Consider the following 16,746-nt stretch of genomic DNA (forward strand, 5'->3'; position numbering starts at 1 on the left):
TAGATTTTCCCTCACGGCTTCATTCTCTTCTCTTTTCTTTGTGATATTTTTTCTTATAGATTTTAGAGAATAATATTTTGGAAAAAGTTTATTTAAAACCTTTTTTTTTAGATAAAAAATTAAATGTTTTAACCGAACTCATCCAACCTCCCACTACATAAGTAATCTCAAAGTGTCATTATAAGTGCTACTTTTAAATTTTGATTCATCTTAATCATTCCATCCATATATAACTTTCACCAATCTTTAAATTCTCATAGACTTTTCTTTAGAAGAAAAAAAAATTATAAATTAATATAAACTTCTTAATCGTAACATAATATGTTTTTAACTTCTTATTTTTATTTAAAATTTTATTCCATTTAAAAAAAATCTAAATAATGGCTTCCAATATTTGGAACATGGACCCCGCTTGATTTGAGTTTATGAAAAATAACTTATGTAAATAAATAAGCTTTTATTTTAATTTATATTTTTAATTTATATGCTCTCACCAACGTATCTTCATAAACTGTTTTTCCATAAACTATCTTAAAAACTTGCATACATAAAATTTATTTATTTTCATAAACTGTTTTATATAAGCTCTAAAATAAACTAACGTATCTTCATAAACTGTTTTTCCATAAACTATCTTAAAAACTTACATGCATAAAATTTATTTATTTGCATAAACTGTTTTATATAAGCTCTAAAATAAACTAATCCAAACGGCCCATGATTATATAAACAATGCTTCCAATATTTGGAACATGGTTATAGAGCTGAAGGACTCTACTTATTGTTGTTCTTAATGATACATATATTTTTATATTCCTCTTCGATTTAAAAATGTCTAGCTAGCCGAAACTCCTAATCACTACATCCAAAAAAAAATCAATAAACTTCTAATTAGTTTAACTAATAAACCATGTCACTTTTAGTTGTATTTCACTAACACCGTTCCACTAAACCACACCACTAATATTGACTCGGTTCCTTTACATGATGAACTCACTAAAATAAAATAAAAAAACTCTTTGAAATACTCAAGCACCTATTCTCTTCAAGGTCTAAATTGAAAGCGCAACCAATATTATTCACACATATATTCAAAACAATATATTTAAAGTACACCGATTATTAAGAATAATTCTATAAACATTGTATGTGTGTCGCACAGGTAGACGTCTAGTAAATAACAAATTGTCGAACTCAACATCATACTTAATAATAGCAAAATAAGTAAAATCGTCAACATAAAACAAATCTTAAAATAAGGATAATACAAGTCTAAAACAATAAAAGAAAAACCAGTTAAGCAAGAGGACCTGCCCCGCCTCGTGTCCGCCCCTTTATTCATCGAGTTAAGCAGGCGAGCCAACCATATGAAACAAGTCCGCTAAAAATAACAGGCTAAACAGGACATCCCGACGTGTTGGACCCGTTTTGCCAACCCTACGTATCGGATACCAGTTCGTCATCCTTTTTGGCGCTATAGCGCTCCTTCAGCTTGGAAACATAACCAGATAAAATACTTGGAATTTGATTGGCCATAATGTCAGCAGATTTGTGATCTCCTGCGGCCAAAAGTACTTTATACATACTACAACCATAAAGTAAAATCATAAGGAGAAGGAAAATATTATAATAAAGGGAAAAAATAGTATGAAGGTTAGAAGCCCACCTCAAGTAGCTAAATGTAGTATACAAACATTTGGCAGATGCAAATTCTCTCCAAACCAAATTAGCATTATTCAAATCTTCTGATAGGGCACAAAGTTTTAGGAGTACATCAAGACACGTTTGTGAAGGAACAAGACCAAGCTCTTTTTTTATTAGATCGAGCAAGTCCAATCCAAATTGCAAATATGTGGTGGACCTAATTTCCAACATTAGAAAATACGCCTATACATACATGAGACCAATATGTCACGCTTCATACACGCAGAAATATTAAACCAAAATTTAATTCTTATAATCGCAAATCCTTATTCAAGTCATAAGGAAACAAAAACTTACTTCATCAACATTAAAAACCAGTTTCTTACTTCCGAAATATAAAGGATCACTTCTCTCGGGTGCATCATTTTTGTAATAATCCTTGAGTTGTTTAAACAGTTCAATGGTAGAACTGCGAAATATACAATGAACATAAACAAATGGCAGAATAAAATCATAATTTAATGTTGGGAAAAAAGAACCGTCATACCTTAAATTTTTGTTTTGAACTGAGTACCGGATAGCCCACCTGCAACCGTCAACCCAATCTTGACCACTCAACTCCTTGAGTAGGAGAAGCACCCTCTCCAACTCGCCATGTAAATTCCATAACACATCCTTGTTATCCTAAGAATGTACAATGATTGATGAGTTTTCAGGTTGAAAGTGGAAAGTATACAAATTAATAATTAATAATAATCTAAAACCCTACCATGAGACTTACAACATGCTATGACCTTTACAAGGTCACTCCAAAAGAGAAACCGTAGAAAGACAACATATTTAAACAAACATACTCGTTCTTCATAATATTCACCGCAAGGTACATATGCATGAATCAGGGCTACAAAAACTTCTTTTGTCAAGTGGATTCCAGATTGTTCCATCTCTTCATAATACTACAAGTAAATATTCTAATTAGCAACTCGATTATTGAAAAATCAAATATTAATCTCAATACTTGATTTAAAACTAACGACCAAGTCGCTGAAAGTATGGGAATATATGGAATTTTTTTTTTGGAAAGGAAATTACATATACAAGAAAAGGATAACAAATGTACAAAGAGAATAAGCACACCAAAGGTGGCCCAAGGAAAAAACCCCAACAATAACATAAAAAGAACATCTGCAACACTACTAGGGGAACTAAAAAACCAACACCATCACAAAAACAACAACACAAGAAATCTCCATCCCTCATGGTGCCCAAAACAAATGAAGAATGGACCAAGCCAACCCCACCAGAGAGATAAGACACATGAAATCAGGAGTCGAACCAAAAACCCCGTTCAGAGGCCCCCACAAACTTGAATATATGAAATTATTAAACTCAACTTACTTTCTTAATCTCTTCTTTTGTTTCACAATTTTCAATCAAATAGCTGAAAGTGTATGAATCGAGCTTTACGTTGGCATCTCGCATTTGTTTGAGAACCTCCAACCCACCAATTTTGTTTTTCTACAATATCGATAAAAGTGAGAATATGAAAGAACTATTTTAAATAGATTTCATACACTCATTTAAATATATTTTTTAATGAATGAAATCATTAAGAGAGAGAAGCTTTCATAGTTGAAAATCTGAGTGAGAGCACAATCCAACAAGGCTAAAATATGGTTTTGGTTTTAGTCCCTGTAAAAAAAAATTGTTGTGCCACGTGTGCAAATCATCACAAAAGTGGAGCCAACGACCAAAACCAAAATGATGCATATTTGCAGGGACCAAAAACAACAAAAAAAATTTGCATGGACTAAAACCAAAACAAGGCATATTTGCAAGAACCAAAACTATATTTTAGCCATCCAACAATGATACCTCGAAAAAATATCCTGCCATAATGGCATTATACATGGTTGTTTTGTATTTGAAATACTTTTTCTGCAATTCATTAACCATCTTGTACGCACATTCAAACTGCATAATGAAAGTAAATACATTATCAGGTTAGTAAAAAGCTTTCTTTCAAAGGATATTATTGTAGAAAACAAGCATACATTAAGAAATAAAAAAGGTAAAACTTACATCTTTCATCACTACACAACAGTGTACCAAAAGCCAGCAAATCTTTCCATTTAACTCGAAATGGTGGGGATGGCGACTCATGATGGAATAGATTTCAAAAACCTTGATTTTCAATATAGCAAAAGGAATAGAAAATGAACAAACAGATTTTAGTAAAACTAGACAAACAAGAAACAATGCTTCAATTAAGGGGAAAAAAGGAATCATAAATTTCATTATGTAATTGTAAAAGTTTAAGGGTGAGCCTTGGAGAAACCGTAAAGTTGTTGTCACATGACTGAAAGAAAGGTCAAGAGTTCAAGTCCTTCAAATACGCTTTGAAAAACTATTCCGCTGCTATGTTTTGATATTTTATGAAGTTGTTTTAATTAAATAGTATTTTATTCTATTAAATTTTGAAAAGTAGTGTGACATGCCCGTCCGGGTTAAACTCTGATTATTTATTATTATTATTAAGTTTGGGATAACGGGGTGTTACAATAGTTTCTCTTATAGTTTTTCCAGGTCTTCCACTACCTCAACAGGGAAGCTGCTTTAAGTAAGAAGATATATAGTACCCGAAAATGTTGATCAGTTTCCGAACAAGTCTCTAATAAAGATTGCATTGCATGACTAGAGAGCGTAAGGCCTGCTTCAGACATTACATCAACCAAATCAATAGCTACATCCACCTGCATAAGTGAAAAAGAAAAAATGAAATGCAGTTTTGAAAAATGATGGTAACAGAAAATAGAATGAAGAGAGAATTCGATATGAAGGGAGCAAACGTCCTATTATCGTTTCTCATGGATAACCGTAATATGAGAATGAATAAAGGACAAAATTATACCTTATCCACAGTGGCAATGTAATACAATACTAGCTTTTCATACATAGAGGAAGCAGGCAAAATTTCACCAGTCAAATTCTCCATCTTTCTTATGATATGATCAACCTTAAAATTAGCAACATACCATCTAATGTCTATACTTTTCAACGCATCCGAAATCAGTGTCTTGCGGTCACTTTCGCTTTCACAAAGCTGTGTCCTCCTCTCAATTGTTTCCTCTTGTCTCATTGAAGCGTAGTCAAGAAGCTTAAGCTTCTTCTCAACAGGAGGAGCTACATTTGAATTGAGTCTAACAGTCAATTTCACAAAACAGTCGCTGTTCATTATAAATTTATAATATAGAAGAAAACTAAAACTAAGATACGCATTAGTTTTAGATACCTGTAGAAGAAGCATCATGGAGTTTGCGGGAGGAGAGAATCAGGTTCCATGAAGATGATGTTCTGCGAAAGTTTTGTAGATCTGAACCGAAATAATAGCTACGAACCCGTAGTTCTTTTAGGCAAAAGGCGAGCATCTTTGAGCTGCACACTCACAGCTGAGGCAAGGTGAGTTTTGTAGATCTGAATCGGAAATTTGTAGAAACGGGTGGAATCGCCGTGAACAGTTAGATCGATCGAGTTTTGCTAGAGATACAAAGGTGCGTCTAGGTTAACCTTTTAAGTGGTGGGATAAGGATGCTATCTGGATCCTCTCCCATGTATTCTCCTGCCTTCAATCCTGCGCTAATCTCAACCGTTGGATTAATCCCGAGAGACAAAATGCTGACATAAAATAAATTAGGGTTAATAATATTTTTCATCTTTATAATATATGTTATCTTTTGTTTTTGCCTCTATAAATTTTTTGATTTGATTTGCATAAACTTTTTTCTCAGAAAACACCCCTCCTCCATCCAACTCATCAAATGTGCATATATGACACTGACTTGATTTTTTTTTTTAAATTATTTATTTTTAATTGTCCACATCAGATTTTATTTTTTAAAATATTTAAAAATTGACAAAACGATAAAAAAAAATTCAAAATTTTTCGGTTTTTTTTTCGAAATTCAAATATTAAAAAAATCATAAAAAATATTCGGTTTTTTTCAAAATTAAATTGTTTTTAAAGATTCCGGAGTTCAATTTTCAAAATAAAAAAAATTTAAAATTAGAAAAAACAAATTTGAAATTTAAAAAAATAATAATAATAATTTATTTTTCGTAAATAAAAAATTTCCTAAATTTGTTTATTTTCAAAATTTAATTTTTAAATTATTTTTATTTCTAAATTAATATAAATGAATTTATATTATATTTTTTAAAAAAATAGGCACAAATGTCACGTGTACCCTTAAAAAATAAAAAAAAATAATTAATTATACATACAACACGCCGCCTAAGCATATATGCACAGTCAGCATGCCACACAATGTATCACGTCAGCAAATATGCACAGTCATATGGGGGATGAGTGTTTTTCGAAAAATAAAAGTTTTACAAGGATGCAAATCAAACCGAAAATTTTATAAGGGCGAAAACTAAAAATGAGATGTATTACAAAGGTGAAAAGTACTTGATTGACCATAATGTCAGCAGATTTGTGATCTCTTGTGGCCAAAAGTACTTGATACATACTACAACCATAAAGTAAAATCATAAGGAGAAGGAAAATATTATAATAAAGGGAAAAAATAGCATGAAGGTTAGAAGCCCACCTCAAGTAGCTAAATGTAGTATACAAACATTTGGCAGATGCATATTCTCTCCAAACCAAATTAGCATTATTCAAATCTTCTGATAGGGCACAAAGTTTTAGGAGTACATCAAGACACGTTTGTGAAGGAACAAGACCAAGCTCTTTTTTTATTAGATCCAGCAAGTCCAATTCAAATTGCAAATATGTGGTGGACCCACTTTCCAACATTAGAAAATACGCCTATACATACATGAGACCAATATGTCATGCTTTATACACGCATAAATATTAAACCAAAATTTAATTCTTATAATCCAAATTCTTATTCAAGTCATAAGGAAACAAAAACTTACTTCATCAACATTAAAAACCAGTTTTTTAATTACTTCCGAAATATAAAGGATCACTTCTTTCGGGTGCATCATTTTTGTAATAATCCTTGAGTTGTTTAAACAGTTCAATGGTAGAACTGCAAAATATAAAATGAACATAAACAAATGGCAGAATAAAATCATAATTTAATATTGAGAAAAAAGAACCGTCATACATTAAATTTTTGTTTTGAACTGAGTACCGGATAGCCCACCTGCAACCGTCAACCCAATCTTGACCACTCAACTCCTTGAGTAGGAGAAGCACCCTCTCCAACTCGCCATGTAAATTTCATAACACATCCTTGTTATCCTAAGAATGTACAATGATCGATGAGTTTTAAGGTTGAAAGTGGAAAGTATACAAATTAATAATTAATAATAATCTAAAACCCTACCATGAGACTTACAACATGTTATGACCTTTACAAGGTCACTCCAAAAGAGAAACCGTAGAAAGACAACATATTTACACAAATATACTTGTTCTTCATAATATTCACCGCAAGGTACATATGCATGAATCAGGGCTACAAAAACTTCTTTTGTCAAGTGGATTCCAGATTGTTCCATCTCTTCATAATACTACAAGTAAATATTATAATTAGCAACTCGATTATTGAAAAATCAAATATTAATCTCAATACTTGATTTAAAACTAACGACCAAGTCGCTGAAAGTATGGGAATATATGGGACCAAAACTATATTTTAGCCATCCAACAATGATACCTCGAAAAAATATCCTGCCATAATGGCATTATACATGGTTGTTTTGTATTTGAAATACTTTTTCTGCAATTCATTAACCAAGTTCTTCAAATACCATTGTTGTCACATGACTGAAAGAAAGGTCAAGAGTTCAAGTTCTTCAAATACCATATCTGGATCCAACTCATTAACCTCTAAATCTTTCCTAACAGTTTCTCTTATAGTTTTTCTAGGTCTTCCTCTACCTCAACAGGGAAGCTGCTTTAAGTAAGAAGATATATAGTACCCGAAAATGTTGATCAGTTTTCGAACAAGTCTCTAATAAAGATTGCATTGCATGACTAGAGAGCGTAAAGCCTGCTTCAGACATTTCATCAACAAAATCAATAGCTACATCCACCTGCATAAGTGAAAAAGAAAAAATGAAATGCAGTTTTGAAAAATGATGGTAACAGAAAATAGAATGAAGAGAGAATTCGATATGAAGGGAGCAAACGTCCTGTTATCGTTTTCCTTCTCATGGATAACCGTAATATGAGAATGAATAAAGGACAAAATTATATCTTATTCGCGGTGGCACTGCAATACAATACTAGCTTTTCATACATAGAGGAAGCATGCAAAATTTCACCATGCAAATTCTCCATCTTTCTTATGATATGATCAACCTTGAAATTAGCAACATACCATCTAATGTCTATATTTTTCAACGCATTCGAAATCTGTGTCTTGCGGTCACTTTCGCTTTCACAAAGTTGTTTCCTATACCATCTAATGTCTATATTTTTCAACGCATTCGAAATCTGTGTCTTGCGGTCACTTTCACTTTCACAAAGTTGTTTCCTCCACTCAATTGTTTCCTCTTGTCTCGTTGAAGCGTAGTCAAGAAGCTTAAGCTTCTTCTCAACAGGAGGAGCTACATTTGAATTGAGTATAACAGTAAATTTCACAAACAGTCGGTGTTCATTATAATCAGGGACGCCCTTGGGGAGGTGCAAACAGCTCTATAGAGCTGGGCCTCCCCAATTTTAGGGCCCAAAAAATATTTTTTTTTAAAAATTTATAATGCAACGAAATATTAATATATACATATAGAATTGTAGTATGAGTAAAGCTGTAGGCGTGCCCTGTTGGTAAAGCACGGTGGTCCAACTCCTAGGGATGGTAATGTTTATATTTTTTTGGGTGTATTTTTTTTCCAGCAGGATAAGTTGGAGAAATTAAAGTTGGAATGGTGGTAACACCATAAGAGTGTGGTAACAATACTATCTTAAATGGTTTCAGTATTAAAAGAGTGGTCTTAGTACCATATTGAACGTGTAATTCTCGAACGGACAGTTGTAGTTGAGTTTGTTTTTCGGTAGATAATAGAATTTGGAAATCCAAATACAACAGTTTGAAAATCCAAAAACAACGGTACCTTCATGTCTTGCAAAACTCACTCATCGACCATGCAACACAATTTGATAGATACATATAAGCAAAATAAACAATTAAATTTAGAGATTAAGCAACTACCTGTCTTTCCCGTGTGAAGATTTCTTGTAAGTTGTAACCAAGGGACCACATTCTTAATTCTGAAGTAAAATCAGCAAATAATGGTTAAGTCTCAATTCCAAACAAGACATGTTTTTTTAATATTGATTTTCAGTATGGTTGTACCATGATTGTTTATAACTGAAACCTTGTGAAATTAATCATACTCCTCAATTAGCACTCTAGGAAGGAAGAAACTGAAAATGAAGTTCCACAAGGAGTGTCTGGATTTGATTTTGGTCCTTTGTGAGTTGCTAGTCATGTTTGCTTATCACCTCTTTCTGCTTTATAGATATTTCAATCGACTTCACACAGCTGTCATGCGATTCCGGATTTGAGTACAATAAAAAAATAATAGGTTGAAAGAATTAAGCTGGAAATTAATAATCAGTATCCTTCCTATGATTTATTTGGAAACATGTTTTAATTTTTGTAAGCTTATTTTAAACTATGTAGTGAATGATCAGGCACATGAAGTTCATGATCGATTAGTTTAAACTATGTAGGAATCGTTACTTAAATAGGGATCTTTCCTAATCTCTTGATTATATCGATTAGTTTCTATCATATGCGTGTTGATTTCTGAAATTTTTAAACCATAGTTGAAGTTCATTATAATGTTAAAATGAAGTGATTAAATTAATGGTTAAATATGTTTTTGGTCCCTATAAATATGTCAACTTTTTGTTTTAGTCCCTCTAAAATTTTCCTTCAACTATTAGTCCTTATAAAATTTTCAATCACTACTTTTAGTCCCTATTTTTAATTTAATTTTTGTATTTTTTAATGAAATTGTGCAGAAATGTGTCAAATATTCTATAAAAAATTTTAGAATTTTTTAACAAAACACAAATTAAATATGAATTTTTAACCGTATAAAAATATAAAAATTCATATTAAATTCATGTTTTGTTAAAAAATTCTAAATTTTTTTGGAAGTCATTCTTATAATATTTTAAATTTTTCTGGAAAATTTTATTAAAAAATATGAATTTTAAATATGATTTTACTTTAAAAGAGGGACCAAAAATGAAGATTGAAAATTTTATAGGGACTATAAGTTGCAGGAAAATTTTAGAGGAACTAAAACGAAAAGTTGACATATTTATAGGGACCAAAAACATATTTAACCCTTAAATTAATAGCCGATAGGATAAAGTTTTGTTGGACTACTTCACATTTATATTAATTAACGACTTACTGGAGATAAAACCATGCATGTTGTAGAAACTGGTTTTTACCTAGCTAGTTCATGTGGGTCTTCCCTTTCATTATTGGGATCATGCTTTTTCTATTTTAAGCTCCCTTATTAATCCCACGCCTACTGCAGTACCGTGTCATATTTGCGTCTGGATCAACAAGTTACTACTTCATCCGATCATATTTATAAGAGATATTTTTTTATCAATAAAATTTGATGTATCTAAATAAATCATACATCAACTTTTATTGATTTAAATTTCTTTTATAAACAGAACCAGAGAGAGTAGTACATTGTATACGAACACATCACAGCTAACATGTTTTTTTAACATATCACATATATCACTTGATTTGCATTTATCGTTACTAAGAGATAAAAAATTGATATGGTTTGCCTGAACTTTAATTCGTAGATATTTTTGGATGTGGATTCTAGCAATCATGAGAATCCTGCATTCACACAGTCAAGCAAACATGAATCGTTGGATGTATCTAATGGTATAGATTGACTCATTTTGTGCTTCTCCAGTGCCAACACTAAACATGCAGTCTGCTAATTGAGAAAACGAAAAACAACATAATAGACCTAACCTCCGCCGTGCCGCAACGTCCTCCTATTCAATGGATCTCTCTTTCCTTCACTTGAGGGACCCATCTTCCATTCGTTTACTATCCCACCGAAATCGTAAACCCATCTCATTTTTCATCCCAACCTTCATTTGTTATTTTATTCCCCCAATCAAAGGGTGCGTTTGTCTGAGCTTTAAAAAAAAATAGATTTTGAATTAAAAGAATCTAGAGATTTTTTTTAGAGATTTTTTTAAAAAATCTAAAGCTATTTCAATTTGTTTGCTATCATAAAAATCATTTGTTTCTTACACTTGAGTTTCTTGCATTTGAAAAAAAAAAAAAAAGATTTTAGAAAACCTACTTGAAATAGATTTTCATTTTGAGACAAAAAATAATTTCTTTTTAAATCTAAAACAAACACAACAAAAATTAAAAAGTGATTTTTTAGTTAAAAAAATAGATTTTTTTTCAAAAAACTCCAAAACAAACGGGCCCAAAATCTTAAAGCCATTTATTTTTTATTTTTTTTGTTTCTATTATTTATTCTATTTTTCTTCAAGTCATGGATTTATTCTTTATCAAAACATTAGAAGATTGTACAAATTGTTGTTGAGATAGTTGATTTTGAATTTTTTTGTCAATATAGTTGAGACTGGAAAAAAGATGAATTCAATCAATTATATAAACTAACAAAAAGATAAGTACCATTGATTTTTCACCATTAAAGGAAAGGAAGAAGAAAACGTGGGGTGATGAGGAAGGATGAAGAACCGTCAACTGAAAAGTGAATACTACAAAGTTAGATCACATCGTAAGGGTTGAAAGTACACGATAAAAATTGCAAGATTAAGATCATTGGATGCATCCAACGGCGGATATTTGTCTGACTGTGTGAATGCATGATTTTCTTGACTGCAGCAGAGAATTTAAGTCCGATATTTTTGACTGGGTATTTCGTTTTTAATTTATTATAATTTTAAAGAGCTGCGTTTTCCTATAAGATTATTTTAATGCTGTATCTTTTAGATACCGCATTGATATTCTAAAATGATAATTATTTTGAGATAAGTTAAAGATACAATTATCTTAAAACCAAGGAGTACTTCTCTATTTTGTGTACTTAGTTCGTCGTATTAGTGCAACAATTTCTATTGAATTTGTGACACTTGGATGCTTAATAGTAAGTTGTGCTGGCCACTTTGAATTTTGATGTAGTGTATTTGGTGGTGGAGTAACCTAAGGTTTTGTTTGGAAGTTTGGAGGGGAGTGAAAGAAAAGGCTTTGGGGGATAAAAATATAGGGAAAAAATAAAAAATCATTCACATTTTTTGAAAGAGTATTTTTAAGTGTGATAAATTAATGCTTATGATTAATATATTTATAATTTTAAGAATATAATAACAACATTTATTAAATTTGAAGAATTAATATATATCTTCTCAAATCTCCCTGAACCTCTTCCAATACAATTTTTTAGTTTCCCAAATGAGGAAGATTTTATATTTTGAAGAAAAATAAGCCCCCTAAATCCCCTCTCTATTTCTTCCACTTCCTTCTTCCCTTTTTTCTAATCTCTCCTCTCATTTCCCCTCCAAACTCGCAAACAAAGCCTAAGTAAATAAACTTTTAAGACCACCAATCATGATACAACCATAAAATGATCATAAATAACATAAGGGTTTGCAGCAATTAAAAGTAACAATTTTTTTATTATTGAAAATCAACAATTATTTATTAAAAAGTTATATATTTAATACAGAATGTACAAATTTCAATACAAAATTATTATTTTAAACTTTTTAACATGTGCAAATTTGCATATGATACAAAAATGATATAAAAACTCATAATCTTAGAAATGATGCTAAATTCAAAGAAATACATTTGATTCGCTGACAATTGAAACAATGATACTAAATTCCTTAAAAGACATTTTTGATTGGCTAATATTGAAACTATGATGCATGTAAATTTAAAACACGATTTTGTTTTGCTGATTGTGAAACTATGATGCATGCTCAATTTTGATTGGTAGATCATGCAGATTAAGCTTGTCATATGTACTATATCTTTCGTGATTTGTGCAAGCAAACACTAATTAGAGTAAATTACATTTTCCCCTTCTCAAAGATGCTTGAATTGCACTTCTATTCCCTCTTATGTTTAAATATACATTTCCCTCCCCTCTTATTCAAAACATCTTAGAAAATATTTCACTCTCCTCCCTTGAGAGAAGCTTGAATTACATTCTCATCCCTTCTTATTTTAAAATGTACTCTTTACTCCCTCTATAAAAAAAAAATTATTTCTAATAATCTAGCAAAAAAATAGTCTAACACACTTTGAAGAAAAATAGTATTACATGTTCATTTTAATATAATCAAAATTTGAATACATTATTTTTGCTATTATTACTCACAATTTCATTAACATATAGTTTTAAACTCTATTATAAAATATGAAACAACCTAAAATAAAATTAAAATATGTGAAAAATAACTAAAGTCAATTAAGTAATGCTTATTTAAATGTGAATTTTATACTCCAAATTATAAATTTAAATATAATTGATATTTAAATAATAAAAAACGAATTTATATTTTTTAAATCGTGATTCAAAATTAGTATATATTATAAAAATATTTATTTATGTTTATTTTTTTGACAAATAAAAAATTATTTATGTTAAAATAGATTAAAGTGTAGTGTATATTTAATTATTAAGGGAGGGGGTTGAAATTCAAGCATCTCACAAGGGGAGGGGAGTATCAACTTTACTTTTCAAGGGAGAGGAGTGTATATTTTAACGTAAGAGAGGAGGAGAGTGTAATTCAAGCATCTTTGATGGGAGTATAATTTACTCAAATATTTATACCAGATCTTCCACCCGTGCGGACTTATATAGTTCAAGAAACTACTTGAAATTCATTAAAATATTCTGTTGCAATATATTACGAAGATTATTTCTACAACTCGTTAAATACATATGTGCGTTAATTTGTTATATTAATTAAGCCTTTTCCCTTTCCGTAATTTGTATGAAAGGAACCATATCAAAATCTTTACTGTTTATTGCACCTTCAAACATACTAATGGTTTGTAGATTTTGCTTAAACAACGCTATTGAAATGAAAACGCAATTACATTTGTTCCAAATCTCAAAAAGAGGATTAGGAAGTAATGACAACAGATAAATTATTGAATACTCCTTTATTATGCAAATCAACCATGAAAGTTATCAAGCAGAATATCAGTTTTCATGTTTTAGTTATGTGTCAACATGGTTCCATTAGGAAACAACAAGTTATAATAGTTCAACGCACTAATATACATATACCATGGCCCGACTGGTATGAGTTTCAACTGAACTTATACAGCAACATGACAGAAGCCATTCCACGCATATATAAGAAATTATACGGCAGCTGATGTATAAGAAAACACAAAACATGTCTGCACGGAGAAAATAGAATGCAAACCTTAATAATCACATACTATTTCAATGTTTAAATAGCTGCTACCAAAAAAGGTTCAATACATAATACAGATTAATAGTCATAAAATATAAGACTTCCAATGAGATAATGAATCTTATATATGTTAGTAATTATCTAAGGTGGCATTTCACATGGGAAAGGTTAATCCTTTCCCACTATGGGAAAGTTGGATTCAATGATTAGATTAAGTGAAGAACATATTCTTATCATGCTCTCTTAACACTAGATTTTTCTTCACACTATCTTCCAATAATTTAAAAATTCTGAAATTTAATTTTAAGAAATTAAAAAAATCGAAAAAAATTCAGATAAATTTTTTTTTAAATTCAGTAATTCATTTATTGAATGTTAGAATTATTATTTTTTTCAAAAATGAAAAAAAAATTCCAGAATTTTATTTCAAAATATTTTCGAAAACCTTATTTTCTTAGAAAAATAAAAAACTTCAATTTCAAAATATTTTTTTTAGGATTTTTATTTTATTTTTCAGAATATCTTATTTTATTATGAAATTAAAAAATATATTCTTTTTAGAAAAATAAAAACTTATCTTAGTTTCCAAAATTTTATTTTTTCAAAAAAAAAATTCTAACATTCAATAAATGAATTACAGAATTAAAAAAAAAAAATCTGAATTTTTTTTATATTTTTTTGATTTTTTTAATTTCTGAAAATTAATTTTCAGAATTTTTAAATTGTTGGAAGATAGTGTGAAGAAAAATCTAGTGTTGAAAGAACATGTTAAGAATATGTTCTTCACTTAATCTAATCATTGAATCCAACTTTCCCATGGTGGGAAAGGATTAACCTTTCCCATGTGAACACACACCATTATCTAAAGTATAAGACTTTATATTTAGCAAAAGCAGCCTAAGTTTGGAATAGTTTTTGCTGGATGCGGTAATAGGAACATTGCTGACCGATTAGTCACTACTTGATCATTTTTTATACTTTTTTGCAGAAATCTTAACTTATTCATATTTAAGGTTCTCCACAAATTTGATTGTTTTCTCCGTGATCCAAGTCATTTCACTGTCTATAGAGCCAATAGCTTGTCACCAAGGTGGAAATTTTATACCTTCCTTCCTTCATGCTTATATGAGAATGGCATGTTTAGGACTGGAATTCTAATTTCACATAAATAGAGAGCATTACACAGACACATATCCATTATTCCTGCCTCAAATGAAACCCAAGCTAATTGCAACAGAAAACATGCAAAATTGAACATCGCTTACTATTGAAAACCAGCAAAATACTGCACCAGGAAAGCATAAAAGTCAAGCTGAAGAACCAACTCTCAAACAAAATAGACAACAACTACACAAATAAAAAACAGGTTGTCATTAGATAACTATATCATAAATGTTCAAAGGCAATATCCATTGATCAGAATGATAATACCTAAATAAAAATGATTGAAACATATACCTTCTTGAAAAAAATTCCAAGGGGTGGAAAGAAGCCAGCAGATAGAAGCACGGCCGAGAACATTTATGATATAGTTATCAAACTCATGATTTAAAGGAAAAATAACAAAATAAATGAATTGAATGGACTAAACAAAAAATAATTAGAGGAGGTATGAGAGAATCAATTGCTCTCCCAAATCCTTAAAGGAATGAACTCTCTCCTCCCAAATGACTGTGTCAAATTAGCCTTTGCACACCAACATCTCATGTATCCTAATTCATTAGATACAAACCTTTTTTCCAATAACACTAAATTAAAAAACAAAGATGAATAATACTAATCAATAATTACATTTACTACATGAATCTATTTATTTGTTGCTGTGGCTTTTCAATACTATATTCACCCATATGTAACTTACATCGTACGAAAGAAGTTGATTTGTGAAAGCATATCGACTCTCAACATACTGCTCAAATTGAAAAAACTTTTATATCCTCAAATGCACATATCTACCATATAATATAGGTGAAACAAAACAGATTCCAAAATGCAAGGGGTTCCTTTAAGGAACTATATATGGACATCACGAAGCAGTCAAGTTTACATATTCCATTCAGAAGTTTACCGTCTTTTCAGTAACTCCACTAATATGAAATAGAAACAACTAAAGAAATTAACTTATTTCAATATTAAAATTGCAAAATCGACAATCTTACACTAAATGCAAGAGCCAAACCACAACCACGAAAAATGAAAATCCAGAATGGCAAAACATAAACTAAAAACCCGTATTCTATTCCAACGTACTTGCAGACCAAAGCAAATAGCAAAATGAAAGAAGCTATGCTGCACATGAATAGTATAAATGTGGCTCTGTTGCCATTGCAGTATTGTACCTCCAGAAAAATATGTTGTACAACAGCATCCATAGGCCAAAACATCTATGAAAACACAAAAAAATTTATACAAAAGAAAAACAACTCCGAATTATGCAGAAAATTGCCTCGTCATGCAGTTGAAATTTCCAATCATAATACATACGGGTAGAAAGACCACCAATATTCTCAATAACCTACTCACACTAACCTTCTCTACAACCTACTCAGTTGAAAGAACAATATTATGAAACAGACACCCGTTCCATTCCTGCCAAATAGACCGCTAATTTCAAAGCGTCATAATTTTCCCAATATTGCTATACATTTAAT

General features: G+C 30.5%; 1 protein-coding gene and 1 long non-coding RNA gene across 4 annotated transcripts; both read right to left on the reverse strand.

Annotated features, from left to right (window-relative positions):
• Positions 1-1,119: 1,119 nt before the first annotated feature.
• On the reverse strand, positions 1,120-5,241 carry LOC11440113 (pentatricopeptide repeat-containing protein At4g21880, mitochondrial). Of its 3 annotated transcripts, none has more exons than XM_024782219.2 (11): positions 4,937-5,241; positions 4,556-4,827; positions 4,284-4,397; positions 3,727-3,828; positions 3,520-3,618; positions 3,043-3,162; positions 2,499-2,600; positions 2,192-2,328; positions 2,002-2,113; positions 1,667-1,887; positions 1,120-1,559 (listed from the first exon to the last, which is right to left on the reverse strand). In XM_024782219.2, exons 1-11 carry the CDS (start codon positions 5,070-5,072, stop codon positions 1,541-1,543), a joined length of 1,434 nt encoding a protein of 477 aa, XP_024637987.1. In that variant the 5' UTR covers positions 5,073-5,241; the 3' UTR covers positions 1,120-1,540. The 3 variants fall into 3 exon arrangements, with proteins under 3 accessions (XP_024637987.1, XP_003610545.2, XP_024637986.1); XM_003610497.4 differs by having other exon boundaries at positions 1,120-1,585; positions 4,937-5,240; XM_024782218.2 differs by lacking the exon at positions 2,499-2,600 and having other exon boundaries at positions 1,120-1,585.
• A 1,400-nt stretch (positions 5,242-6,641) lies between these two features.
• LOC120580183 (uncharacterized) lies at positions 6,642-7,197 on the reverse strand. Its single transcript, XR_005645867.1, has 3 exons — positions 7,090-7,197; positions 6,783-6,919; positions 6,642-6,704 (listed from the first exon to the last, which is right to left on the reverse strand). It is a non-coding gene; the product is annotated as an uncharacterized lncRNA (long non-coding RNA).
• Positions 7,198-16,746: the final 9,549 nt, after the last annotated feature.

Source organism: Medicago truncatula, chromosome 4 (genome assembly GCF_003473485.1).
Source record: "Medicago truncatula cultivar Jemalong A17 chromosome 4, MtrunA17r5.0-ANR, whole genome shotgun sequence".
Classification (NCBI taxonomy): Eukaryota; Viridiplantae; Streptophyta; class Magnoliopsida; order Fabales; family Fabaceae; genus Medicago; species Medicago truncatula.